At 36.3% G+C, this 27,969-nt stretch overlaps 1 protein-coding gene across 1 annotated transcript in view; it reads left to right on the top strand.

Annotated features, from left to right (window-relative positions):
- Positions 1 to 27,062, top strand: part of LOC150091323 (proto-oncogene tyrosine-protein kinase ROS-like) — a 712,204-nt gene extending 685,142 nt beyond the window's left edge. Inside the window, exons 37-40 of the mRNA XM_090389969.1 lie at positions 12,023 to 12,220; positions 14,450 to 14,584; positions 26,518 to 26,676; positions 26,966 to 27,062. Coding sequence (XP_090246095.1) covers positions 12,023 to 12,220; positions 14,450 to 14,584; positions 26,518 to 26,676; positions 26,966 to 27,062 — 589 coding nt within the window. The remainder of the gene's footprint in view (positions 1 to 12,022; positions 12,221 to 14,449; positions 14,585 to 26,517; positions 26,677 to 26,965) is intronic.
- Positions 27,063 to 27,969: the final 907 nt, after the last annotated feature.

A 27,969-nucleotide genomic window follows, 5' to 3' on the forward strand; every position in this document is an offset into this window, starting at 1 on the left:
TCCCATCAGCATTGAGCATGCTCAAACCATTCAAGGCTTTATACACCTCAATCAGATCACCTCGCAGGTGCCTAGTCTCCAGACACTATAATTTGCAAAACTTAAGCCTTTCTTCATAAGAGCAACCCTTTGTTCCATTTCCTAATCTTGTTGCCCTTCTCTGAACTTGTTCCAACAGCACTACATCCTTCTTAAAATGAGGCCTCCAGACCTGTATACAGTACTCAAGCTGTGGCCTGACCATTGCCTTATACAAGGGGATAATCATCTCCTTATCCCTGCTAGAAAAATTCCTGTATATCATTGACAAGACACCATGAGCTACTCTTGCAGAGCAACTGCACTGCTCAGAAAACTTCTTATCTGCCTGCAAAATTACCCTCAGGTCCTTTTCACTCTCTACCTCTGCCAGTGTAGTAACAATAGTCTAACAGTTGATACGTTACTCTGGGATTACTGCTTCCCATATGCAGTACTTTACATTTGTCAATGTTAAACTTCAGTTGCCACTGCACCTCTCAGCCTGTCTACTCAACTTTTCTAGATCCTGTTGCAGCAGTGTACTGTCATTAGTCTCATTAACAACCCTGCCGACCTTCATATCATCTGCAAACTTGGACATTAAGCCTCATATACTATCATTAATGAATACAGAAAACAACAATGGACCCAACACTGAACCCTGGGGGACTCCCAGGGTTCAGTGTTGGACATATTTGGACATAACATTAGTCCAAGAAGAGCAGTGTCCATTGATTACCTTTCTCTGTCTTCTTCCACTAAACCATCCCTTTATCCATAGCAGCAAATTGCCTCCAATAAATTGCTCCAATTTGTGCAGCAGTCTTCCATGTGCAACAGTATCAAAGGCCTTTCTAAGATCCAAATATATGATATCAAAGTTATTCTTTGCATCCAGTTCCTTTGTGACTACATCATAGTATCCAATCAAATTGGTCAGACAAGACGTTCCCTTAACAAACCCATGCTGTGTCCGAGCTTTAACCGAAGTCTTGTCTACATGATCCTGCAATGCTTCTTTAACCCATGCCTCCTGTTGATAAGTTCTTGTGGTAACATCATCCATTCCCCTGTCAGCACCATCTTCAGATGGTGAACATTTTCTGGTGGGTGTGGATGTGCTCGGCATCTCCCCAGAGTGTTCGATTGGATTTAGATCGGTGAAACTGGCAGGCCAATCCATACGAACAGTGTCCTCACTTTCAAAAGCATATCAACAGCTTCACTGCGATGGGGTGTGGCATTATCATCCATAAACACGAACTCAGGCCCAATTGAACCTTGGAACAGACACACACAGGGAAAGATTACCTCGGTACAGTAGCGTGCACCGGTTACAGTACCGCTTTCCGCTATCTGGAGTTGTGTATGTCCATCCAAGATAATGTCTCCCCAGATGAGAACACCTCAACCGCCATATCAATCCCTTTCAGTGATGTTTGCGGGGTGATACCATGTGCCAACCTCTCGCCAGATTAGCTGGTGTCCAGAATCGCTGCTGAGACTGAATCTACTTTCATCAGTAAAGAGTACCTTAAGTAAAGACTTTGTGGTTGTAACCTTTAGAAATAGTGTTGGTCCTTAAGTTTTGCACACCAGTGTACTAACCAATTATATTTCTATTCACTGACATTTTTTTTTAGTGTAAAATTTAGAACAGTAAAAAAGATAAGCAGTCAATAACAAAAAACACAGCATGCACAAATTGCAACTAACACAATACATACGTGCAAGTGAGATAACATGGAGTAACAAGTTTACAAAGCATAAAAAATAGGAATGAAGAGAAGATTCTCAAAATTTATTTATGTTTTTTATATGATTGAAGTTTTTTATATGATTTTATATGATATAAATTTATTTATGAATTTTATATGAATGAATTTTTATATATTATGGGTTTTTACATCATAATAACGTAAAAACCCACAGAATTCCAGCTATCAGTATTATCGCAAATGCAATAAGATTGAGTTGACTACCCATTGATAATAGACTGCACTAACAGAAAAGCCCAATAAAAATGAAAATGCAAATTGTTTTTATTGTTTTATAGTTGTGACTTCCAGAAACGTGCTTTAGAAAAATATCACTAAGGCGTTCAAAACTGATTGTTATAACTTAACATATGATAACAATGAAAGTGTAGTGCATTTTAATAATTTGAATTAGTTTTTTTAAATTTGATTCTATAAAGCAGCTGATTCCACTAACTAGTGATCATATTAACTGGTGCTTGCTGATTTAACTTTACAATGGACTTACGGTTGTCTCCTACCAGACCATGTGGTCCTTCCTCTCAGCCAATAGCAGCATTTGTAAACGTGTTTGGCTGCATGTTTTGTTTTTGCATCCTTTAGTTGAAGTGATTTTTTGTGTTGTGCTTTAATCAATATATTAGTTTTAAATTTTTTAAATCAACATGTGCAATATCCATTATAAAAATCACATATTTGAGAGATAAACAGCTTAGTTATATAGCGAAAATTACAAGTTCCGAAGTCTTGGAACAAAATACCAAAAAACAATGTGTTATTGGGTTCACATTATGATATTGTCACGACACGATGGTGTCTCTGGAATGGATTAGTTTCGTAAAGTGGGGTCCACGGTATCAGTAAAGTTGAAATATGTGATGGATGTTGTCAACTGTTTTAGAAAATTTGTTTCCTGCTGTGCATTCACTGAACTGGTTGCCAAATCATTTCATGTGTAATTTTATTTAGTGGTATGCTTACTTGATAATGATGCTTAATTTTATTTTCTGCAGGCTTCAATACATTCTATTAACAAGTAAATTATCAAAAAAAGTTAAATTTATCTGCCAGTTGTAATGCAGAATGCATGGCCAGTTGTTACAGAATGAGAATACCAGTTCCATCAACAAGGAGAACTATATATGTTCAGCTTGTTGACCACATGGCAAATTTTGAATTATAGGAATAAAACTTAATCACATAAAAAACTGAAAAGCCTTTAATCCTTGTTCTTAAATTTGGGATATCCCCTTGGGCTTCTTATTTTAAAGCTTATTGTTTCCACTGTACCGCAATCCCAATTTTCATAATGGGCAGTGGCATCTGGATTTCAATCTAATCAGAGACTGGAGGAATTCTTAAAAGCCTCTTCAATTGCCACTCTTAGTTAACTAATCTGAGGTGGAGGAAATAGGGTTCACTCCCTCTCCTGTGTGAGTTTTTTCAGGTTTATCAACCCTGCACAGGATGGTCCAAAAATATACACTTTACCAATAGAATACACAATGAAAAGATCCCAGATAATAAGAATTAGTTCAGTATGATCCAAGTAGTCAACAGCCAAGAAAATTCCCCCCCAAAAAAACTCTTCATTGGTAAATTCAACAATTGCCATTTATTTTGCTTTGTTGCTATTTTTGAGTAATAGCCTATGAACTTGCATTCAAGAAAAATCAAAGGGTTTTTAAATTCTTTATATGGCTGACTTGTATTTTTCTATGTTGGTCAAAAATAATCTTGGTGTTGGTGAAAGATTGTCTGTAATCAGGGCCGGATTTCCCATTGGGCACTATAGGCACAGTGCCTAGGGCCTACAAAGGAAGGGAAAAATTAAAAAAACAACAACAACAGTTCACTCTTTCCACTGTGACTAAACTAATGAAAAACGAGCTGAGAAAACATAAGCAATAAACTCTAGAAGCTTCAATTAAATACGTATACACTATCTAGCAGCTGGTGTTGAAACTGGAAGAATTGAAGTGAGGTCGCTCCATCAATTGAGGTGGTTTATCATTTATTATAGTTGAAACTTGAGTTACGTTAATTGACATGATTCACAGTCAAAGTGTTAAAATAGAAGGGATAAAAACAATTTACCCCCTTTTTAGCACATTTTGGAATGAAAGTGCCTAGGGCCTACAAACACTGTAATCCAGCCCTGTCTGTAATGAAAAATTCATGTAGCTACTCCAAACATCACGTCCTAAACCTTAATTTTTTTTTTTTTTTTTATATGATGCATAGCTGGGATAACCTTTTGCTAAATCATGAGAATCATGATTTAGCAAAACCTATGAGGGAGATTAACAACATCACCAAGTTTATTATCAAGGAATCATCCAATCATGTCATGTCATGGCATGGCATGAATTTGATTGATACTGGTATTTATACTTCTTTTTGCTACAACAAAGTGTCCCTCTAATGGTGTGTTATTTTTTTGCTTTGTTGCTATTTTTGAAACCATAAAAAGCACTAATAGTTACAAGAGTAATGAATTTAATCAGCATTTTCAAAGCTCTGTGGGGGGGGGGTATTATTGAAAAATGTTGTTTTATATATTATTTATATTTTATTCCCCTATTAACAACTCCCCTTTATAATAACTCCCCACTTGCGCATCTGACTATTTTACTTCAGAAAATTCCAAGTTCTAGGGGAAAATCTCCTTGATGAGTTTAATTCCCTTTGGATAGGCTTTTTCTCAGAATAACAAAGAGACACACAAATGTTGTATAATAAAAATACAGTTTATTGGACACCTTTACATAGATACATCAAACAAAAGAAATTTATTAAACTCATGACCAAATAGATTTAATTTCATCTTCTTATAACAGAATGTAAATGAGCAAAGTAATTTGCCTATTGAGCAAACTCAAGGAGGGCTATTTCCTTTACATAAATCATAAACAACTATCTCCTCCTTTAAACTAACAAAATGTTTCTACTTCCTTACTCCTGAGTTCAATTGACTTTCAAAAGAATCTATTAACATTCTCCTTTCATTACAAAACAATTCCTACTCCAAATTGATAAAGCTCCGATACTCTTAATTTCAGTATAAATCATTACTCTGTTTTCTAACAGATTATAGCCTACAACCTTCTCTAATCTAGGTAATTATTACTATCAAATTTCTACAATTAACTACTTGCACATTCGGGGGTTACTGACATCCGTCTATCCCCTTCCAAAATTCATACTTAGTCATTCACTTATTTAACCAAATATTAACAAGTATCAATCACATCAAAAATTTTATATCTATTCCCTTCCAAAATTTATTTATATATATATATGACTTGCCCTGGGTAATGTCCTTCAGTCCATAACATTCACTAACTTATTCATTACAATAAAGTACTACTTATACATATGTGTTCAATCAAAAGTTCTGATAAATTGGTTATCGAGTGCCTATAGGCGGTGTGATGGTGCTTAAGCAAACTAATCACTTACTTACATAACTTGGCAGACTTCACGGTACATCCTTCTCTAAGCGAGTAGGGGATCCTTTCTATCTGGGTCGCATCTCACAATCACTGGGGGCGTTCGACATAAGATGCTGGATTCCTTCCTGGGTACCTTTGTATTTCTTTATGGACGCATTAATTTCATCTGATCAGAATGGCTGTACTCTTTTTGTCCGGCTTCGGATTTCATCAGCTCCAGCGTACTTGCTCTCAGAATATCAGGCAATCTCGTTCCTTCATAATGGAGTTGACTCCTTCTCATCTGCTTTAAGGATCTTGAAAAATTTTCCCTCTTTTCTATGGCACGTGTTCGTCTCTCACTTCGAAACTCAGTCTACTTTTGACTGACTGTCTGACCGACTTCGGCGCTCCAACTTCATCTTCCCACTTACTCGACTGCTTCTCTCACTACTTATTAGATCACTGACTTAACTGTTCACTTAAAGCTTATCTACCCCTCATACTCACTACACATTAGAACTTAGCCACTTTTCTCCACCGGCTACTCTATCTAAAAAAACTCATTCCTTTCTTTTCTTCTCCAACTCTCATCTTACTGCCCCACTCACTGACACTGACCCACTCTCATCTTACTGCCCAACTCACTGACACTGACCCACTCTCATCTTCCTGCCCAACTCACTGACACTCTCTCACTCTTTTCTTCCTGCCCAACTCACTGACACTCTTTTTTCGTCCGTCTCCATCCACAAATTTTTCTTACCAGTCTGTCACGCCTCTCCACAGTGTTCTACCCAATCTCCTCCTTCCTATATTCATTTTTATCCTTTCATTTGTTGGCAGGTCAGCCAGCCTTGTGTCACGTGATTCACAATACCCCTCTCCTTTTTTATTTCCTACCTGTTGACATCCGTTGAGCTCTTTCATGTAGGCCGAATGCATCAAAACAACTCCTTCTGGGTCATCACAGCTTGTCTCCAAAGCACTACAGACAAACCACAAATGTGTCACTGGAGACCATCGCGTCTATTTTTAGAGGCTTGTGTGTGCGTTTAGCCATATGCGTTTCCGGTGCGTGACCCCTCATAAACTTGTTGCGCCGTACCACCTGCTGGGCTTGCTATAGTATTTTCCGTCAGTTTTCTGTTTTTGACGGATGTAAAGCTAATTTTTCTGTTTTTCGTACTTCCTACCTTTTAAGTTTTACAATCCTTACTGGATAATTCTTGTTTATAGAAACTGACGCTATTAACATTTCTCCCAACGGCAAGAATCCAAAAAGGAAAACTAACTTCAGAAGTCAAAAAAAATATTTTATTTTTGTAAGATTTTCAGATCTTACAATTGCCGCTCCTCCCCCAAAAAAATTTATACCTGTGTAAATTTTTTTTCTCATTTTTTTTTTTTTTTTTTTTTATACTCCATCACCTTCCCTGGAATTTAACCACCTACATCTATTTACATCTCTCTAATATACAACCACTTATTTTATACTACCTTCTGATGCCAAATATTTACAATTATATACATGTACATTAATTAAATGTATATTTTGGGCTTCCCTAAAACTATTCCCATCCCATGTACTCATCAATTAATCCTCCCACTAAATACAATTGCTGGAGTCTGTTTGATTCTTTCAGTTTAATTTCCCTTTCTCCACTTTGATTCGTAAGTCCTTCTTTCCACTGCTCTTTGATTCTACCGCGGTTTGCTACTTCCGTTCGAGGTTTGCTATTTTTATTTTCTAGTTTCTCTTCCCTTTGAGATATTATTTGCCCTGAATTTTGCCTAACCTTCTCTGTTAATTCTACTAATTCCACATTCACTATTTTGTTTTCTGCTTGTTGCCTTGTTCCGTCATTTTCTCTAATTCTTCTCTTTCTCCTTAATCTTCTTAATTCTTCCTGCGCAATCAGAACTTTATCAACATCTTTTTTTCTTTGCGGTAACTTTTGACTCGTTCTTTGCACTTGCCTCTCATTGCCTTTCCTTATGTTTCTTTTCGCTTCCACCACTGCAGTCGGTGTCTTACATTTATCATCATTTTCTCTCATCTGATAACCAACTTTGATCCTATGGGATCTACTTTCGTTTTCGCTTGGCCCGGATTTCAGGTTTGTTGGTCGCCATGGATAGAACCGACCCCTCTTCAGTTTCCATTCATTTCTTGGGTCATCAGCTTTATATTCATCTCTGTGATGTACTCTTCTTGCTGGGCAAAATCTAGCGATATGCCCATATCTGTTACACCTATAACACTTGACTAGACTTGGATGATTCCATTTATGTCCTAGGGTGGCCACAACTATTGGTTCTCTATTTATAAACTGACTCCTATGTGTGTGTGGCTTCCTCCTTGTGCTGCCTGATTTATTGCTCCTTTTTTCACATGAATTATTTTTCCAGCATCTAAGATGCAGAGCATTCATGCTTATATGCTGCCTTTGATTTGTGCCCCTGTCGTGACAGTATTCATTTCTGCTCTCGTGATGCCTATCTCTGTACCAGCACTCCCTCGCCCAGTGATTGCTTCGCCCGCATATGTAGCATTTCTTTCCATATCTTTCTTGCCTAACTTCTTTGACTTCCTCTTTCTTTATTTGTTTTTTGGTATTAAATTCTTCTAATAACTTGTTTAATTTGTCTTCCACCCCTGCGATCTGTTTCTCTAAACCGTCTAATTTCTTATCCCTACTGTTTTCGGGTTTTGTTTCCCCTTCGGATATTAATATGTTAACGTCCTCTCTAGTGTTCCCCCTACCATGAGAATCTAGTTTCTCCTCTTCGACGGCCAATTGTACTGCCTCTGCTAAGGATTTTGGCTTACTCCTAAGTATTTCTCGCCTATATCTTTCTCTAATTCCCGATAAAAACTGGTCCATTAGAATTTTATCGAAGACGCCATTTTCATTTTCGGAAACTTCGGTGTTTAGTTTAATTGTTCTAAACTTCTTATAGTATTCTTCCACGGTTTCGCGACTGTTTTGTGTTATGTTACTTAGCCTATTGATTCCTTCCAGGAAGGTAATTTTCTCAGAGAATAGCTTTCTTAATATTTTCTCGAATTGTTCGAGAGTTTCAACTTCTGTGGACTGCGTAGTTTCTAAATATTTTCTCTGTGCTGCACCTTCTAATTTAAACTCGGCCATAGTGACTACCTCTAATTCTGTTAGCCCTTCCTTTTCTTTTATCATTATCAGTTTACGCAGGAAATAGTCTACACTTTCCGATGGTTCGCCCCTAAAAACTTTTAAGAACTTACTTAATCTAAGGGATCCATTATTGTTACTCACTATGCTAGAACTTGTTTCCACTGATTCTTCCCTTCCATTATTTTCTGTTCTTTCCCTGTCCCTACTGCTATGTGCCCTTCTTGTAGCCATCTTTAATTTAATTGACAAATTAATTAACAGTAATATAATTGCCCTTTTTAAGTTTAATCTGTCCTGAATGCTTATCTCTTAGCCTAATAATGAATTCCTATACACTTAATTACTCCTAATACTTCAATATTCCTTTCTTTATATTCACCTTTATCTACTCAATCCAAGTTCAATCTGTGATCAATTCACTAATACATAATTAAACGTGTTTCAATGTTTAACACTTTAAATCTATAAATTTCTTATCTTAGCAAATTTATCTGATGATCAATTCAATACCACATAAATAATCAAACTCAATACTTAACTTTTTATCTCCACCATTATTTACCTTAATATTTTTCAACCAATAATCAATTTTATATTAAACAATAATTCTAAATCGATATGATATGTATTCTGGCTCGCCAGCTGAATTTTTTTCTCAGTTTCAGCAACTGGGCTTAACTTATTTCCTTGCTATTCTGGTACACTGCCTTCCGTTTGGGAATTATATCCTGGCTTGCTTTCGCCAATTGTGGGGGGGGGTGTATTTATGAAAATGTTATTTTATATATTATTTATATTTTATTCCCCTATTAACAACTCCCCTTTATAATAACTCCCCACTTGCGCATCTGACTATTTTACTTCAGAAAATTCCAAGTTCTAGGGGAAAATCTCCTTGATGAGTTTAATTCCCTTTGGATAGGCTTTTTCTCAGAATAACAAAGAGACACACAAATGTTGTATAATAAAAATACAGTTTATTGGACACCTTTACATAGATACATCAAACAAAAGAAATTTATTAAACTCATGACCAAATAGATTTAATTTCATCTTCTTATAACAGAATGTAAATGAGCAAAGTAATTTGCCTATTGAGCAAACTCAAGGAGGGCTATTTCCTTTACATAAATCATAAACAACTATCTCCTCCTTTAAACTAACAAAATGTTTCTACTTCCTTACTCCTGAGTTCAATTGACTTTCAAAAGAATCTATTAACATTCTCCTTTCATTACAAAACAATTCCTACTCCAAATTGATAAAGCTCCGATACTCTTAATTTCAGTATAAATCATTACTCTGTTTTCTAACAGATTATAGCCTACAACCTTCTCTAATCTAGGTAATTATTACTATCAAATTTCTACAATTAACTACTTGCACATTCGGGGGTTACTGACATCCGTCTATCCCCTTCCAAAATTCATACTTAGTCATTCACTTATTTAACCAAATATTAACAAGTATCAATCACATCAAAAATTTTATATCTATTCCCTTCCAAAATTTATTTATATATATATATGACTTGCCCTGGGTAATGTCCTTCATAACATTCACTAACTTATTCATTACAATAAAGTACTACTTATACATATGTGTTCAATCAAAAGTTCTGATAAATTGGTTATCGAGTGCCTATAGGCGGTGTGATGGTGCTTAAGCAAACTAATCACTTACTTACATAACTTGGCAGACTTCACGGTACATCCTTCTCTAAGCGAGTAGGGGATCCTTTCTATCTGGATCGCATCTCACAATCACTGGGGGCGTTCGACATAAGATGCTGGATTCCTTCCTGGGTACCTTTGTATTTCTTTATGGACGCATTAATTTCATCTGATCAGAATGGCTGTACTCTTTTTGTCCGGCTTCGGATTTCATCAGCTCCAGCGTACTTGCTCTCAGAATATCAGGCAATCTCGTTCCTTCATAATGGAGTTGACTCCTTCTCATCTGCTTTAAGGATCTTGAAAAATTTTCCCTCTTTTCTATGGCACGTGTTCGTCTCTCACTTCGAAACTCAGTCTACTTTTGACTGACTGTCTGACCGACTTCGGCGCTCCAACTTCATCTTCCCACTTACTCGACTGCTTCTCTCACTACTTATTAGATCACTGACTTAACTGTTCACTTAAAGCTTATCTACCCCTCATACTCACTACACATTAGAACTTAGCCACTTTTCTCCACCGGCTACTCTATCTAAAAAAACTCATTCCTTTCTTTTCTTCTCCAACTCTCATCTTACTGCCCCACTCACTGACACTGACCCACTCTCATCTTACTGCCCAACTCACTGACACTGACCCACTCTCATCTTCCTGCCCAACTCACTGACACTCTCTCACTCTTTTCTTCCTGCCCAACTCACTGACACTCTTTTTTCGTCCGTCTCCATCCACAAATTTTTCTTACCAGTCTGTCACGCCTCTCCACAGTGTTCTACCCAATCTCCTCCTTCCTATATTCATTTTTATCCTTTCATTTGTTGGCAGGTCAGCCAGCCTTGTGTCACGTGATTCACAATACCCCTCTCCTTTTTTATTTCCTACCTGTTGACATCCGTTGAGCTCTTTCATGTAGGCCGAATGCATCAAAACAACTCCTTCTGGGTCATCACAGCTTGTCTCCAAAGCACTACAGACAAACCACAAATGTGTCACTGGAGACCATCGCGTCTATTTTTAGAGGCTTGTGTGTGCGTTTAGCCATATGCGTTTCCGGTGCGTGACCCCTCATAAACTTGTTGCGCCGTACCACCTGCTGGGCTTGCTATAGTATTTTCCGTCAGTTTTCTGTTTTTGACGGATGTAAAGCTAATTTTTCTGTTTTTCGTACTTCCTACCTTTTAAGTATTACAATCCTTACTGGATAATTCTTGTTTATAGAAACTGACGCTATTAACATTTCTCCCAACGGCAAGAATCCAAAAAGGAAAACTAACTTCAGAAGTCAAAAAAAATATTTTATTTTTGTAAGATTTTCAGATCTTACAGCTCCTTTGCATGTCAAATGTAAACAAAACAATGTGAACAAAAGAAAATGAATTCCCAGCATAGGAAATGAAAGTAAGCAAGCAATAAAAACTTTGCGTCCTCACTTCCAATGTTGTCTAATTTCACTACTTTTTTTCTTGGCAATAACACTAGAAACTTTTCTCTTTCCACTCATAGTGAAAAAAGATAAAATTAATCAAATTTATTGAAACTATACACAGCAAACAGGATCCACAAAATCATGATGCATCAGAGTGGAGATTGATATTGCTGAGAACACTGAATCTGCATTGAATCAGTATTCCAGTGATGCAGTGGACTGTTGTTTGCCCAAATAAAAATGATAGAAATGGGAATCTCTTCAGTGATTATAGGAGCAAGTGTTATAATGGAAAAATATTAGAAGTGTAAAATTATGTTATTTTGAGATATCCCTATTTTGAGGATGTTATTTTGAGATATCCCTATTTTGAGGATGTTATTTTGAAGATATGCCTGTATATTATTTTAGTATTATTTACTATATGTAATTTTTATTACAGATTCTACATATTAAAAAAGGATTTCAGTTTTCATCTGTTCTAATAAATAATAACTTTCTAGTGTTTATAAATATTGAAATTTTAGCTATCTTATTTTTCTACTCTTAGGGACTTGGCAGCTCGCAACTGTTTGGTTTCTAGTCGTGATAAAGCTACTAGAATTGTAAAAATTGGTGATTTTGGCCTTGCTCGTGATATATACAAAAATGATTATTACAGAAAAGAAGGAGAAGGTTTACTTCCAGTTAGATGGATGGCACCTGAATCTCTTATTTATGGTGTTTTCACTAGTCAGTCCGATATATGGTGAGATATATATACACATATATAAACACACACACACACACATACATATACAGAGAGAGAGAGAGAGAGAGAGAGAGAGAGAGAGAGAGAGATGAAAAGAATAACAACAATTGCATTAGTAAAGAAGTCAAAACAAGTTATTAAAATAAATTATGCATTTATACATATATTAGGCATGAAGCTCTTTTAAGTTTTATACTCCTACTGTGCCATCCTTACTGCAGCTTTAAATTATGACAATTTTTCCAGCTTTACACTGATTTGGGAACTGTCCACCTTTTTATAAGACAACAACTACATCTTATTATAAAGAAAATAAATCGGTAGAATTCCTAAGAAAGTCACTGATCTGTGGCATAATTTGAGTGGAGAAAAAAAAACACATGCCCTGCTCCAATCACATATATAATTAGTATTATTAAAGTAATATTTTTCTGCTCTTTTGTGGTAGCATTCTAAGTGCTTACTAAAAGGGCAACACCAAGTTTTGTAGGTAACTGATTTTTCAAGCATGCAAGGAGAATAAGGGTCTCATATTCATTAAGAGTAATTATCAATGAGATCTAGTATGGATTCAGACTTTGATGCAGGCTTTGGTCCTGTGAACTGTTCACTTCAAAAAAACAGCAGAACATGTTCACTGAATAAGCTTGCATGACTAAGGACCAATCCAACATAGAACGACAATGATGAGTAAAACTACCATGAAAGTATATTATATTGCCACCTAGCTGAAAAAAATTCTTATTATTGTTGGTAATATCACAATCATCTGGATAATTTTTGGATAACACCTCATACAAACTTCTTAAATTTTCTAACTTGCATTTTGAAAGTTTTAAGTACTGTGATTTTTCTGTCCCTACAGCCTTTTTCTACATACATTTTTTATATATTTTAATATAACGTTTTATTGGTGGCAACACAAGAGAAGTTCCAAACCCTAACTTCCACTGCGCTAGGTTGCAGAAGACTCCACAACACACTATTGATGTCAGGAATAAATTTTTGCAGCTGGCCAATGATCATTATAGGCTGTAAAAAGTTATCAGGGGATACTTTTATAGTGTAGAACATATTTTTCTGGAAAACACTGAAATTACAACTGCCTGTGGCCTGGACTGCAGTACAGTTAGGATATTCCTAACCCAAAACCAAATTGTGAGGAGTGGTTCTAGATGCATTATATTGATTTCACCCTACTTCACTGCCCCATGTGGATTACAACCCAATTCAGATGAATCCAAAAATTGAGGGATACTATTCAGTCTGCCTGAGAGTATACTGGAAGAACATGCCCATTGAGTCCAGAGTAAGGGAAACTGCTGATCATCCTAATAAATTGTGTGTGTGTGTGTGTGTGTGTGTGTGTGTGTGTGTGTGTGTGTGCGTGTGTGTGCGTGTGCGTGCGTGTACGTGCGTGCGTGTGCGTACGTGTGCGTACGTGCATGGTGGGAAAGCAAAATTACAAGTTTCTCAGTAGTAATGGAGGAATTATTAAAATTTCTTTGAAAGCAGAAATACTGCTACCGACTTGTGTTATTTCTTTGAACCTCAAATTGTTGATAAAAGTATAAAAGTATCCTTTATCAAGTAAAAGGAATCAGATTATTTCTTGAAAGTTTGATCTCCCTAAGTAGACTGGCCAGCCATGGTCCAGGGGTTAGCATACACAGCTACCAATATGAGGATTCTGGGTTTAAGCCCAGCTGCCATGAAAAATGAATGCTCCATTCTGGGAATTGAGAGTCGAATACAATTATAAATTAAAAAATATATATAAAATATCCTAAAAATACCCACTGTGCACAATTAAGCACTTATTCACTTGCTTTATCATGTTAAAGAAAACCTGCTGCAGTTTTTAAAAAATATCAGACAGATTGATACTAACTGTTCCAAAGTCTGTGAATTGTTGCAATAAGCATGTTTCTTGATGAATTCCACCACATGAAATAGTCAGTTGCATAAAACTAGAGAAGCAAGCTTTAGCAAGTGTAATGAATGACATCTCACTTTAAAACAATAAACATGAATTGACTTATTTTTTCTGCATAGTTGCCTTGTTTATTAGAGTTAAAAATGTAACCAAAACTATTTATTAAAGAATATAAACAATATGAACTTATTGTGCATCCTTCAACAATATAGAGTTCAGTAATTTAATAATAATAAGGTTTATAATAAATTCTTTCTTTTATTCATTGTTTCAATTCTTCCTGTCCTTAGGGCTTTTGGAGTATTATTATGGGAAGTAATAACTCTTGGCCAGCAGCCTTATCCTGCACGAAGCAACTTAGAAGTACTTGGGTATGTGAGAGAAGGAGGACTCCTAGAAAGGCCCAATAATTGTCCAGATGAACTGTGAGCATTCATTACTAGGCAGAACAGTTATTAAATCAAGTCAGGGATGGTCTTGTGGTAGAGCTGAAGGAGATACAGTTCCCCTAAGATCAAAATAATGTAGAGTTCTTTTACTGCTGCATAATGATTAAAGCTTTAATGATTCTCTGGAACACTGCTTTGCCTCCCTCCCCTTCAGAAACTCCTGGGACCACCCCTGAGCCAAGTTCCAATAATCTGCATCCAAACTCCAATATGATTTCAAAAAACTAATTTTTTAATAAAAATATTTGCATCCTTCATTATTCATCTATTTCTAAAGCTTTCTTTCTTTATTGCTAAAGTCACTTGCTTTATTTGCCAAATTCATCTGTTTCTTACGCTTGCTCATATAGGATTATCACAAAAGAATTGAACACTAAAAATGCATTATGAGTAAACTAAATGAGATACAAAACCAACATAAAGACAGTTTTGTATCTCATTTTTTTGTTTTTGATTGTGAATCTTTATGGAACTTTCCTGAATAAATATTGAAAAAATGTAGCATTTCTGTTCTCCTCAAACTACATTGTGCCATTTCTACTCACTTTGCTATCTTGGTAGTTTATTATTATTATTAGCCATATGGTGCAAGAAAGCCTGAGGCTTATGCTGCATATTCCTGCATTACCCTGAGAGAGAGAGAGAGAGAGAGAGAGAGAGAGAGAGAGAGAGAGAGAGAGAGAGAGAGAGAGAGAGAAGTAGAAAGGAATCACCAAGAAAAGAAAGCAAGAAAGAGAAGAATGATGAGATATCCAGCTCAGGACCCTGGGTTTGCCAAGCCCATACTCACCAGATGTGAGCCCCTGGGGTAAAATATTTGGCGTGACTCTGATGGTGGTGGTAGTAGGAAGTTCAAAAGTTAATAAGCTAGTAAGAAAACTCTGAGTTATCCTTTCAAGAATATTGGTTTGTGTTTTGTATCTCATTTAGCTTACTTGTAATAAATTTTTACAATATTCTTTTGTAATAACTCTATATCATACTGCCATAGTTGCCATTTGTACAATTTTAATTCTCTTTCTAGAATCAAAACTAAAAGGATTATGAATTAAATTAAAATTAATATAAATACAGGCATACCTCGGTTAACGTTACCTCTGATAACGAAGGCGCCTCCGTAGCCAGGTGGGAAGGAGCACACGCTTCTTGATTAGACCGGGGTTCGAGCCCGTCACCACCAAATACGGAGGATGCGGAAAGGTCAGGGAATGACCACCGCATATCCCGGAGCAATATGGCCTTAGTTGCTAATGCTCCTAAAAACCAAAAACAAACAAACAAACCTCTGATAACGAAGCTTCGATATAACAAAGTCCGCAATTTCAAGCCCCATTTAACATAAAAAAAAATATTTCAGTTTAATCACCTGAAATCTAAACAAACTGAAGAAATTACGGAAACCTTTGGGGATAAAAAAAAAAACGGGCCAGGATTCATAGTCTAAAATTAACAGAAGCTGCAAATAAGTTTCCAGAAAAACTAAAGGAAATAATTGAACGTGAAAAATTTCCACCAAATTTGGTGTTCAGTGTTGACGAAAGCGTTTTGTTCTGGAAACGACTACCAACAAAAAGCTTCATTTCTATTGAAGAAAAATCAGCTGCTGGGTTCAAAGCAGCCAAAGACCGTTTATTGTTACTCTTTGAATCAAATGCCTCTGGCGATTATAAATTAAAATTGTTATTAGTTTACCATTCAGAAAATCCGAGGGCGTTAAAAGGTAACTGAAAATGAATTTACCTGGAATATGGAAAGCAAATAGAAAAGCGTGGATTACCAAGGAGTTATTTACTGATTGGTTTGTTAACCTCTTTTGTTGTTAGACAATGCTCCGGGACATCCTACTGATCTTAACACGTTGGACACATGCATTCCTGTCAAAGTTGTGTTTGTTCCAGCAAACACAACTTCCCTGATTCAACCATTGGATCAGGGAATAATAGCATCATTTAAAGCTTATTATCTGCGTCGAACATTAAGCAATTTAACTGAACTAGAGGATAAAGAGGAAATGACAGTTAAAACTTTTTGGAAAAACTACACCATTAAAAAGGCAATTGAAAACATTGATAGTTCTTGGAAAGAAGTCACTAAGAAATGCTTAAATGGAGTTTGGCGCAAAATATGGCCAGAAGTTGTACTAGAAGAAGAAAATAACATCCAAGAAATTAGAAATGAAGTTATCCAGATGGCTCAATCAATAGGTTCGAAAATGTTGATGAAGAGGATGTTAGAAATTTATTGAATGCAGAAGATGATGTTTTTTCAGTGGAAGATTTAGAAAACCTTGTTAGCAACGAAGACAAAGATAATGAAGACGAAGTTAAAGAAGTTCCTGCCGAAAAAGTGTTAACCAAAGATTTAAAAAGGTGCTTAAATGACATTGAAAATGTTTTAAATTTTTTTAGTGAAAATGATCCTGATTTAGGAAGAAGTTTTATTGTTAAGTGATCAGTGTTAAATGCAATAACTCCATATAGGCAATTGTTAAATGAAAGAGAAAAAAAGCATAAGCAATCAACTTTAGACTCATATTTTAAAATGTGATTTCACTTTGTATGTAAGTTGACTGTTTATTTAATAAAACTTTTCTTTGTTCGAAAAAAAAGCTTTTCATTTTCTTTACGTAGGAACGTATCCCTATTCCGGCCATAGTATTTTTACCTCTGAAAACGAAGTTTCGCTTAACGAAGTAATTTCGTGGAACGCATCCTATTCGTTATTCGAGGTATGCCTGTATAAGTACAGAAAGGAACAGCTAATATGGCTTACCTATGAGGAGCACTGAGTAGAGCAGATGAAGGTACTTATATTTTCAGACTACATAGGCATCCATATAGTAATGGAAAGTGGCAGAAACAACACTTACATATTCTTCAAACAGGAAAATAGCAAAAAGTTAAATATGAGAAATTAGTATTAGTAAATCATTTAAAAGCAAACTTATACAGCATCAGCCAAAAAAAAAACTATCCAACTGTCCATCCCTCTAATTATTGTCTTATTCACCTTGCAATTCATTAAAACTACTCACTTCCACAACACCAGAGGGTAAAACTGCAGCCATTATCAACCCACTGCAGGATCGACACTGCAGTGAAAGCCTCCTCAACAATTCAAGTTGAGGAAAATGGACCATGATCTGCCATGCTGGTCCAGTGTGGGTTGGCAGATTAACTGTATTTAGCAGTCAGGGGTTTGAACTCCAGTCTATTCAAAGACCATGTGCTACTGCACTCCCACTCATAACCACTCAGCTACAGAGGCCATCCATCTGACTGTGTCATGAAATTTATATTTTTATATCAATTTGTAAAAATTGATATAAACAAACTACCCACTCTGGCTGTGGAGAGGGGTAGTTTGTTCCAATATTCAGTTACTCTCTGGCTGAAAGCAAGTTTTTGCACATCCATCCTGCAATTTCCATTTGAATTTATTGTGTCCTCCTAAGTATGTGGTACCCTTACTCTTTTTCAAAAAAGAATAAGGGTACCACCTGCATGTATACAGGGTGTTTCAGTTAAACGTTTCAGAACTTCTAAGAGGGGTAGGGTACATCCTGACAACTCGAAATCATATAGCAATGTGGGGTCGGAAATGCTTTCCTGAAGCGGTGTTGTACACAAAGCACCATAAAGAAAAGAGACCGTAAGTGAGAAATCGTTTTAATAATACATGAAAAGAAGCAAAAGGTACATGGATTAAAGTAAGTGTTCGAAGTTTCTTCCACGGGCTACAATGCACACCTCACATCTCCGACGCATGGACATCCGAACATTCTGGAATACTCCAGGTGAATTTCGAATTTCTTCGGCAGCTACTGCGATTCTTGCAACCAGCTCCTCAGCATTGTCAACAGGGGTGTCATAAACTAGCGATTTCATATGACCCCAGAAATAAAAATCAAGACATGATAGGTCGGGTGACCGAGCAGGCCAACGCATGGGACCACCACGTCCGATCCACTGTTGACCAAATGTGACATCCAGGTAGTTACGAACATCTCCGCTATAATGGGCAGGGGCTCCATCGTGTTGGAACCACATTGTCTGTTGCGTCGATGCAGAAATCTGTTCATCTCTCAAAAGTTGTGGCAATACTTGCTGCAGAAAGATCAAGTAGATAGGTCCGGTTAGACGACACGGTAACAGGTAAGGTCCGATGAGGTGATCTCCCATAATACCGGCCCATACATTGACCGAAAATCGAATCTGTGCTGCACGACGTCGCACGACGACTTCTGTGTACAATACCGCTTCAGGAAAGCATTTCCGACCCCACATTGCTATATGATTTCGAGTTGTCAGGATGTACCCTACCCCTCTTAGAAGTTCTGAAACGTTTAACTGAAACACCCTGTATACTCAATCCACTTAAAGCCATAAAAACTTCAAACAGGCATTCTCATAGGTGCCTAGTTTCCAGGCACTGTAGTTAGTATTAATATTCATCATTGAATTTGATGATGGTATATCAAGCTTAATGTCAAAGTTTGCAGATGATACAAAGGTTGGCAGGGTTATTAATAACAGTAATGACAGTATGCTGCTGCAACAGGATCCGGAGAAGTTGGGCAGATGGGCTGAGAAGTGGCAACTGAAAGTTTAACTTTGACAAATGCAAAGTACTGCATATGGGTAGCAGTAACCCCAGAGAAATGGGGTGGTGTTACACTCAGGGTATTGGAGAATGAAAGATACTTGGGGTAATTGTGCAGTCAGATATGAAGTTTTCTAAGCAGTGCAGACAGGCTGCTAGAGTAGGTCATGGGGTCTTGTCAGTAATATACAGGAATTTTGCAGCAAGAACAAGGAGGTGATTATCCCCTTGTATAAGGCAATGGTCAGGCCACACCTTGAGTACTGCGAACAGGTCTGGAAGCCTCATTTTTTAGAAGGATGTAGAGTTGCTAGAATGAGTATAGAGAAGGGCAACAAAACTGGTGAGTGGAACAAAGGGGTGCTCTTACGAAGAAAGACTTAAGTTCTGCAAATTGCAGCATCCGGAGGCAATCTGATTGAGCTGTATAAGACCTTGAATGGATTGAGTAGGCTCAATGCTGATGGGATTCTTCCTCTTACTCCTTGAATGCAGCTTGTTCAGCAATGCCCGACACACTTCTTTCAGTTTCGTTTCACATCTGCAAGAACCATTGTTTTACAACAGCATCTTAGATAAAGAAGCAAATCTCTCCGAATTCTTTCTCTATTTAAAACAAATTAAAATGTATGACCATTTCTAACTGCTCCTCAGGCAGTTATCCTATGTAAAATCAATTGATTTGGGGGTGCAATATAGCCTAAGAAGCCCTTGCACCAAATACTATAACACCAACAGCAAGGGAGGGAAAACGCTGGGTTTCTTGGAAATCCCAGGGACATATATCCTCCCACTAAGTTAAGAAGCAAAAAAGGATGTTTATCAAACAAAGCAATTCCTGCTCATTTCAAGTTGCTTTTTCATGTGATAATAGACTCTCTTATCTTATCCTTTCTTTGAGTGGCAGGATTTGCTAATCTTTTTCAAAGTCAGTAACCACTGCACTGTTTTAGCCACTGAAAACTGAAAATGGCAATCCATAGTCTGTCGGTTGTCTTTTATGTGACAATTTCATGTTTATTCGTGAAATTTTACATTTTTGTGAGCTTTACAGACATACATAACTACCATTCATAATAAATTAGAATTGATTTCATGGGTTATGCCACACGTTCAATAAAAGAGTCTTACACCATCAAAGAAAAGCTGACTATAATCGAAAGAGTAAAAATTGGCATCTCAAAAGCAGAAATAAAATGTGAGTTGAGTATTCTGGAGGGAACAATACAGGGATGGAATGCAGAAGGAGAACTACTTTCCTTCTTGGATAAGTCACTAATATCCAAAGATGGAAAGATTAGGACTATGTATTTACCAAAAAAATACCACAGCATTAATTCAGCCCCTTGGAAGGAACTGGAAAGGAGAAAATCGACTCTGTAAAAACAAGGTAGTGGATGATTGTTTATATATGTGGTTTGTTCAGAAACGTAGTTTAGGGTATCCACTGTTGGATCCCATTCTGAAAGTGCAAGCAGAGAAATTTTTTCAAGACCTAAAACTTGGTGAATTCTCTGCCACTGATGGAGCTGTGGCATTGGCAGAAACATCAGAGTATTGGGTAAATAACAATTAGTGAGGAAGCAAAATCATGAGACGCTTATAATGTAAAAGACTTTCTTAGTGACTTAGAATTTACATGCAAAGGTTACTGTGAAGAGCAAACAATTACAATTGCGATGAACCTGCACTGTTTTATAGAAAGTTATCAACGAAATCTTTGAACTTGAAATCGGCTCCAAACAAAGCAAGTTTGAAGTTAAGTCAGGACCATGTCACTATTTTTTTGCTTTGAATAAAACAGGAACCCATAAGCTGCCACCTGTGGTAACTGGGAAAAGTAAGAACCCGCAATGCTTTAAATCTATCAACTGAAAATATCTCCCTATAGAACGGCTCAAAAGCATGGATGACTGCAAATTTATTTTTGACCTGGTTCCACAAAACATTTGTACAGTGCAACAGCATTTGGAAAATAAAACACCTTGAACCAAAAGCATTACTGTTTTTAAATAACTCTCCAACACACCCACCTGTTGACAGTCTCATATCGAATGATGGAAATATTAGGACTATGCATTTACCAAAAAATACCACAGCATTAATCCAGCCCCTTGAACAAGGAATCATTTATAATTTTAAGGTGAATTACAGATGTGAGCTAATTTTATCTTTGCTGCCCTCAGATCATGATGTTCCCAAATTTCTAAAGTTGACTTTAAAGGAAGTAGCATGCAAAATTGGTCTTGCTCGGAAGAGTATTTCGAAAGATTCAATTTCAAAAGATCACAGCTGATGGAGAGAATCAAACTGTGACCAATAGCAAAACAGTGGACAAATTGTTATACATTGTGATTCACAGGCAGTTAAGATCTCCTTGAGGAGTAGTAACTCACAGAGAATATGATTGATCAGTGGGTTAATATTTGCAAAGAAGAATTGGTGTGTCACTTATTACCAGACGAAAGCATTGTGGAACGCGTCACCAATGAGAAAAGAATAGAAGGAAGTGATATGGAGATGGAAGAACTAGAGGAGCTTATTGGTATTCCCCCAGATCAGGCTTAGTGACTGTGGTTGGGTAGTTGGAGGCACAGCAGGAAGTTAAGAAAGTAAAGATTTTGAAATTAGTGTCATTAAAAAATATGATCTTACAAAAAAGATTCTCCCGTGAACAACAAAAAAGTTACAGACTTTTTAAAGTGATAAACTAAATGCTTGAATTTTTTTATGCTGACTTATCTCAACATGTTTTTTGTGAAAATAAAGGATTTTTGAAAATTTTGTTTGTTCATACATAAGTATTAAATACTTTAATTGTTTTATCAGTCACTTTGCTGGTAACTGATAAAGTATCAGTTACCAGCAAAGCTTGATCCTCTTACCAAGAGAGGCTTAAGTTCTGCAAATTGCAGTGGCTGGAGACTAGGCAGCTGCGCGGTGATCTGATTGAGGTCTATAAGGCCTTGAATGGGTTGAGCACGCTGAATTCTGATGGGATCCTTCCACTTGTTCAGATTACGAACCTAAGGGGGCATAAATTCAAATTAAGAAAAGACAGATGTAGATTAGATGTGCGGAAATTTGCCTTTAGCCAGCAGGTGGTTAATTGCTGGAACAAACTTCCATCTGCCGTTGTGGAAGTTGATAGGTTGAATAAATTTAAGGAGGAATTGGACAGGCATTTGGAGGGAATGGTGTGATTTTTGTTTTTTTTTTGGCTGATGCTGCATAAGCTCATACACTTGCTTTCTTGCATCAAATGCCACTGCTACTACTACTACTACAATCATGCACAATGTCAATACAGTATGTATAAATAAAGTAAAGTAAAGTGCAGCCATTATCAACCCACTGCAGGATGGAAGCCTCCTCAACAATTCATGCTGAGGGAAATGGACCATAATCTGCCACGCTGGTCCAGTGCAGGTTGGCAGATCGACCGTATTCAGCAGTCAGGGGCTTGAACCCCGGTCTACTCAAAGAGCGTGTGCTACTGCACTCCCGCTCCTGCCCACTCGGCTACGGAGGCCTACGTCATAAATAACAAATTCAAGTCACACGGGGCTACTCTGATATTCATTTCATTTCATGTTGATTTATTTTTTAGTTGTTAAAAAATACTGAATGCAAAGCTACATTTTTCATGCTGAATAGTGTAACATTAAAAGATTCTTATTCATTCTCTAAAAGTCTAAGAATCCTTTTAGTGTAACATTAAAAGGATTCTTAGACTTTTAGAGAATGAACAGAAGAAAAATTGTAGACATCGATTACAGCACATTCGTATTATAACAAGGGGCACTGCACATCCCCTCCAAAATCCCCGCAGTATAACCGAGAAGTGGTGTATTTTGCAGTGTGACACATATTGGCACAATCTATATGTTATTTAATGCATGTTGTTTTGCATTGCCAGATTCTGATTAATTTTCATTTTAATTTTCTTTTCTTTGCACGTTCTCTCGCTCTCTGTTGTTTTTTGTTTTTGCCTCTTATTCATCACATGACAACATGCTTTTTAAATTGATATCATGTATTGCTTTAGAGTTGAGAAAGAGAGACTGTCTTAGAAGCTACTGTTTTTTTTATCGCTTTTAGACCTTTATATTTTATCAATTCTTAGCTAGCTTTTATACCTTGATTTTGTGGTACTTAACATTTCCCATTTTTATAGTATAATATTTAATAAATGCAACTGTTTTATTGAAATCATTCTTAGCAAAAAGGCCCTGTGCCTTTTTACTAAGAATTTTATTGTTATGAAGAGGGTATTGTTTGCCTTATGCATCTGGTCTGTGAAAAATATCATGAAATGAGTTTGTGTAGCCTTGTGTTTGGTTGTAGTACAGCTGCACATAACTCCAATATTCATGGACACAAGAACAGTAACAGACAGTACTATGGAGTGATAAATCTTGCTGTACAATTTTTTGTTTCAATATACATGTTTCGGTGTAGAGATTGCCTGAAGAGGAGCATTCTCTGTCAGATTATATCATCATGACCATGAAGTTTGGTGGAAACACTGATAGTATGGGGCTGTTTCAGCTGGTTTGGACTTGGCCTGTTGGTGGTGTAGCCTGAAACCACAAAGTACATGACTTACTTGAATGTTTTGGACAATTATGCAATATACTGTGGCAATGCTATGGAAAAGAACCCTATCAGTATCAGCATGATATCCCATCTCAAGCAGCTAGGAACAAGAGGATTTGTCTGTTTGTTGAAAATGATGAAAAGTTGGATTGGCCAGCTCAAACCTTGGACCTCAACTACTTTTAACACCCAGAGATGAATTGGAGTACCAAATTAGGATTTTTGCCAAGATACCTTCTTCCAGCAGCTCTGGTGGCTGCTTTACAGGAGAAATGGAGGTGTATTCCACCCATCTAGAAGTTGATAGAAAAATCATTTCTTTCTATTTCAATGAGTATATTGTAATACCTGAATATCTGTTCCCTTTGCTCATTTGTGTTTGAATTTTTTTTTTTGCAAATCATGGCACACCATTGCCCCCCCCAAACTATTTGTGCACTAGCTAAATCCTATCAGTATAGAACCAATTATTATTATAAATATTATGATAGGTCACTGGTATTTCTTGAAAATTCCCCATCCCAGATCAGCATTATATTGTATTTCTCAGGGTTTTCAAATAACCCAAAACAGAGGCTTCTCTCTCTCTCTCTCTCTCTCTCTCCCCCTTTAAGTAATACAAATAATACTAAAATGTCCATAGTTGAATCTCACCTATGGATTAGATGAGATTCAAAAGTAATTTTATAAATTTGGTTCTGAAGTTATTTTCACAACACTTATCTTAATCTACTAACTTAATCGCAATATAATAACATTAATAATTTTGCTAACAGAAAAAGTCAAAGAAAGAATTTATCTTAGAAATCTGTATTTAAAAATTAATCTGTAGAATTTTATTGCTGGAATAAAATTGTCAAATTCTATTTGAATTTTTGTTTTGCTTTTCGTAGGCTCTAAAAACCTCATAGGCCCTAGGCACAGTGCCTAATGGAAAAGACTGCCTTGTGTCATAGTAGAGGCAAAACCGGTTACTTTGAAATATTCAGGTTCATTTCTTTACTAGATTTTTTTGGTATTTTTATCCATTTAATTAATTAATATTAATTTTATATTTTTCCCTAAATAATCCATTCTTACAGTCCAATTTTCTAATTAATTTTTCATTAAAGGGTGCTCTGTGTTGGGGGTGTTCAGAAAATTTCTGCCTAGGCTTTTTTTGGTCCATCTTTTACTGGGTAAGCAAGTTCTTTGTTTGTTACTGGCTTGCATAGCATAGCATTAAATAATTGCATAGCAATTATTTAAATGCTGTGATTGTCTTAGCTGCCAGTGCTTTGTGGTTCCTGAAGAGAATGAACCTGGAAGCTGAAATCATTCTTTTTTCCCATCATATTTTAATTGTTATTCCATTATTTATCTTTTGGCATTTTAGTTCACAAATTCAAAACACAAAGGTGATAAGATTGCTTTAGCATGCTATGTTCATATTTATATGATTCCAAACAATAGTTTTTCTCTTTTTCAATGTAGAGTGTTATGTGAGTAAAGTGTATTATCAAATCCACTCTACTCACACAACTACAGCGAATGTAACAATTGATCACTTATCATCAGAATAGTTCTGCCAATTATTCACTATTATCACCAGCTTAGACAAAAAAAAATAATAATACCACTGTAACTCTTAGCTAGAAACATTTCTGGGTGGTTTCTTCCTTTTGTTTCCATTGAAAAAGACTGTGGCATGAGATACCCAGTAATTTAGTTTTGCAATAACTTACACAGTGTGCCAATTAAATAACGAGACTGCTTGAGCTCTGCATTTAGTATTAATGTAAGAGGCCAAAATAGCACATGATTAGATCTCCTAGAGTGTGCTCTTTCGAACGAGTGCAAGTTGAAACTTGTCCGGTCAGTAGTTCTTGATTTATGACAGAAAGAGTAATAGTAGTTTTGTGCATGTCGTCAGAAAATTGAAAATGGAGCAAAGAGCAATCATCAAATTTTATTATAAATTGGGAAAAAGTGCTATGGAAACTTTTGATGATTTAAAAAAAGTTTATGCTGATGAATGTTTGTTTCGACCAAGAGTGTTTGAATGGTTTTCTCATTTTTGTAAAGGATGTGGGTCATTAGAGGATGATCCCCAACCTGGCCAACCAAACAGAGATCAGTTGGCCAGGAATTTATCAAACAATTTTTTGGCAAAAAAATTGATTCCAGTCATTGATTTCAGAGGAGTCCTGAACTCCTCTGAAAAAAGTGTTTTCAAAACTTGTATAAAAGATGTAAACAGTATACACACTGTTTACATCTTTTATACAAGTTTTGAAAACACACTGGAGGTGATTACTTTAAAAATATATAACCTTACTTTGCCATTAGTGTTATTCTTTTTTTTGTAATAGCATCAGTCTCGTTATTTAATTGGCACACTGTGTATATCTTAATTTTAATTACTCCATGCAGTAAAAATATGATTTTTTGAATACTGTTTAATAGCTAACATTAAAAATGTCATATTGAGCCCACATATTACTGATTCTTTTTTGAATAAAAATGCACTTCAGAGTGATTATCTAATTAGTTGCTATATTTTGTTTTATGCATCATTAAAAAAATTCAAAAAGTATCACTAATATATGCATAACTAAAAATCAATGCAGGTTATTACTTTTATATGAAACCATAATATGACTCAGACCCTAAATTCTGTAAATATATCATGTATTTAAATAAATATTCTGTAATTTTGTTGTTTTTAGTTATCTACTAATGCTGCAGTGTTGGAGTTATAATCCAGATGATCGTCCATCATTTGCCTTTTGTTTGGAAAGGCTAGAAAATCTGCGTTACAACTGCTGTCAAAATGCAGTTGCTGCTGTTCACAACCAAAACTACATTAGATATAATCAAAATGGCAAGTATATTATATGTATTATTTTGAGAATGATATATGTGGGAAATAAATGTTTCAGTTATATTTGGGTTTTGAAAAATATCAAATAATCAATTAATAATATGAGAATATAGCACCACTGTTTCCCTACCAAAACCTGTATGTATATTTTTAATCATATATACATGGTGATTTATTAATTCCATCTATCTTTTCTTAGAAATTTAGCATACAACATAAGTTGAATAATGACCAATAAAAAATTAAATCAATAAGGATCTATTATTTCTAATTTTTTTTCTTTTGCACCTTAGACAGTTGCCTGTTCCCACGCAACTCCCCATAATACTGCACTGTGTAGAAATAGAAAGAAATGATTTTGGAATCATGGAAGTAAACATCACTTGCTAAGACAACCTTGTCTCCTTTTATCCCAGAATGTGGGCATCTGTATATGGTGAAGGGATCTCCCATTGATATTACTAGTCCTACAGATTGGCATAAGTGGGATCCAGTGGCCACAGCCTAGGTTCCAAGCTAACGTAGGAATCCAGCATGTTTACTGTGCACTGCGACCTATGTGAACTTGGAAAGGGGATCTGATGGTTGAGGGATCCAGCTTTGGCCCTGCTTCAACAAGAAGATGACTGATCCTATAGTGGCTTGCCCAGGATCTATCAGCTAGTTCGTTCACCTATGAGAGTTAATCACGCTGAAGCCAAATCCCATCCCTACCTTCATGGCCTGACAGACAGACAGAATTCATGCTAGTGGATGTTGGAAGTATGGTGCTTGGGTAGCCCTGGCATACTGTTACTAAGTGCATTTATTGCTTTCCAGATAGTGGGCCTACCTTTGGGCTCTATGATGAATGGAGGACAAAGGTAAAGGAGAACAACCACCAGGGTACTAAAACAAAACCAAAAAAAAAAAAATCCTGATAATCTAAACCTTTTTTTCTGGAAGCGAGAAAATTATTGTGTCCATAATTTGAAAGAAAAAATTAATTTTGAAATTTTATAGCGGATCCTGAATAGCGTCATCTCTACTTTCATAATCAAAATGATGTTTTTTCAGTGCTTCCTTCTGGAAACGAAGCACTGTAAGGAAAGGGTTCCTGAACACTGTAAGGAAAGGGTTCCTGAACCCCAACACGGTCTCTACTAGGATGACATTTTCCCACCTTCCAACCTCTTTTACATGAAGAAGTTGGAAGGCTCCTAAAGGGTCAGCTAAACAGCTATATTCAGAATATATTCTAATAGAAACTAAATGCAGCAAGCATTCAGAGCAGCTGCTCCAAGCCACCACCACAACT

This window comes from Mastigoproctus giganteus, chromosome 1 (assembly GCF_048544385.1).
Source record: "Mastigoproctus giganteus isolate SK-2022 chromosome 1, ASM4854438v1, whole genome shotgun sequence".
In the NCBI taxonomy this organism is placed as follows: Eukaryota; Metazoa; Arthropoda; class Arachnida; order Uropygi; family Thelyphonidae; genus Mastigoproctus; species Mastigoproctus giganteus.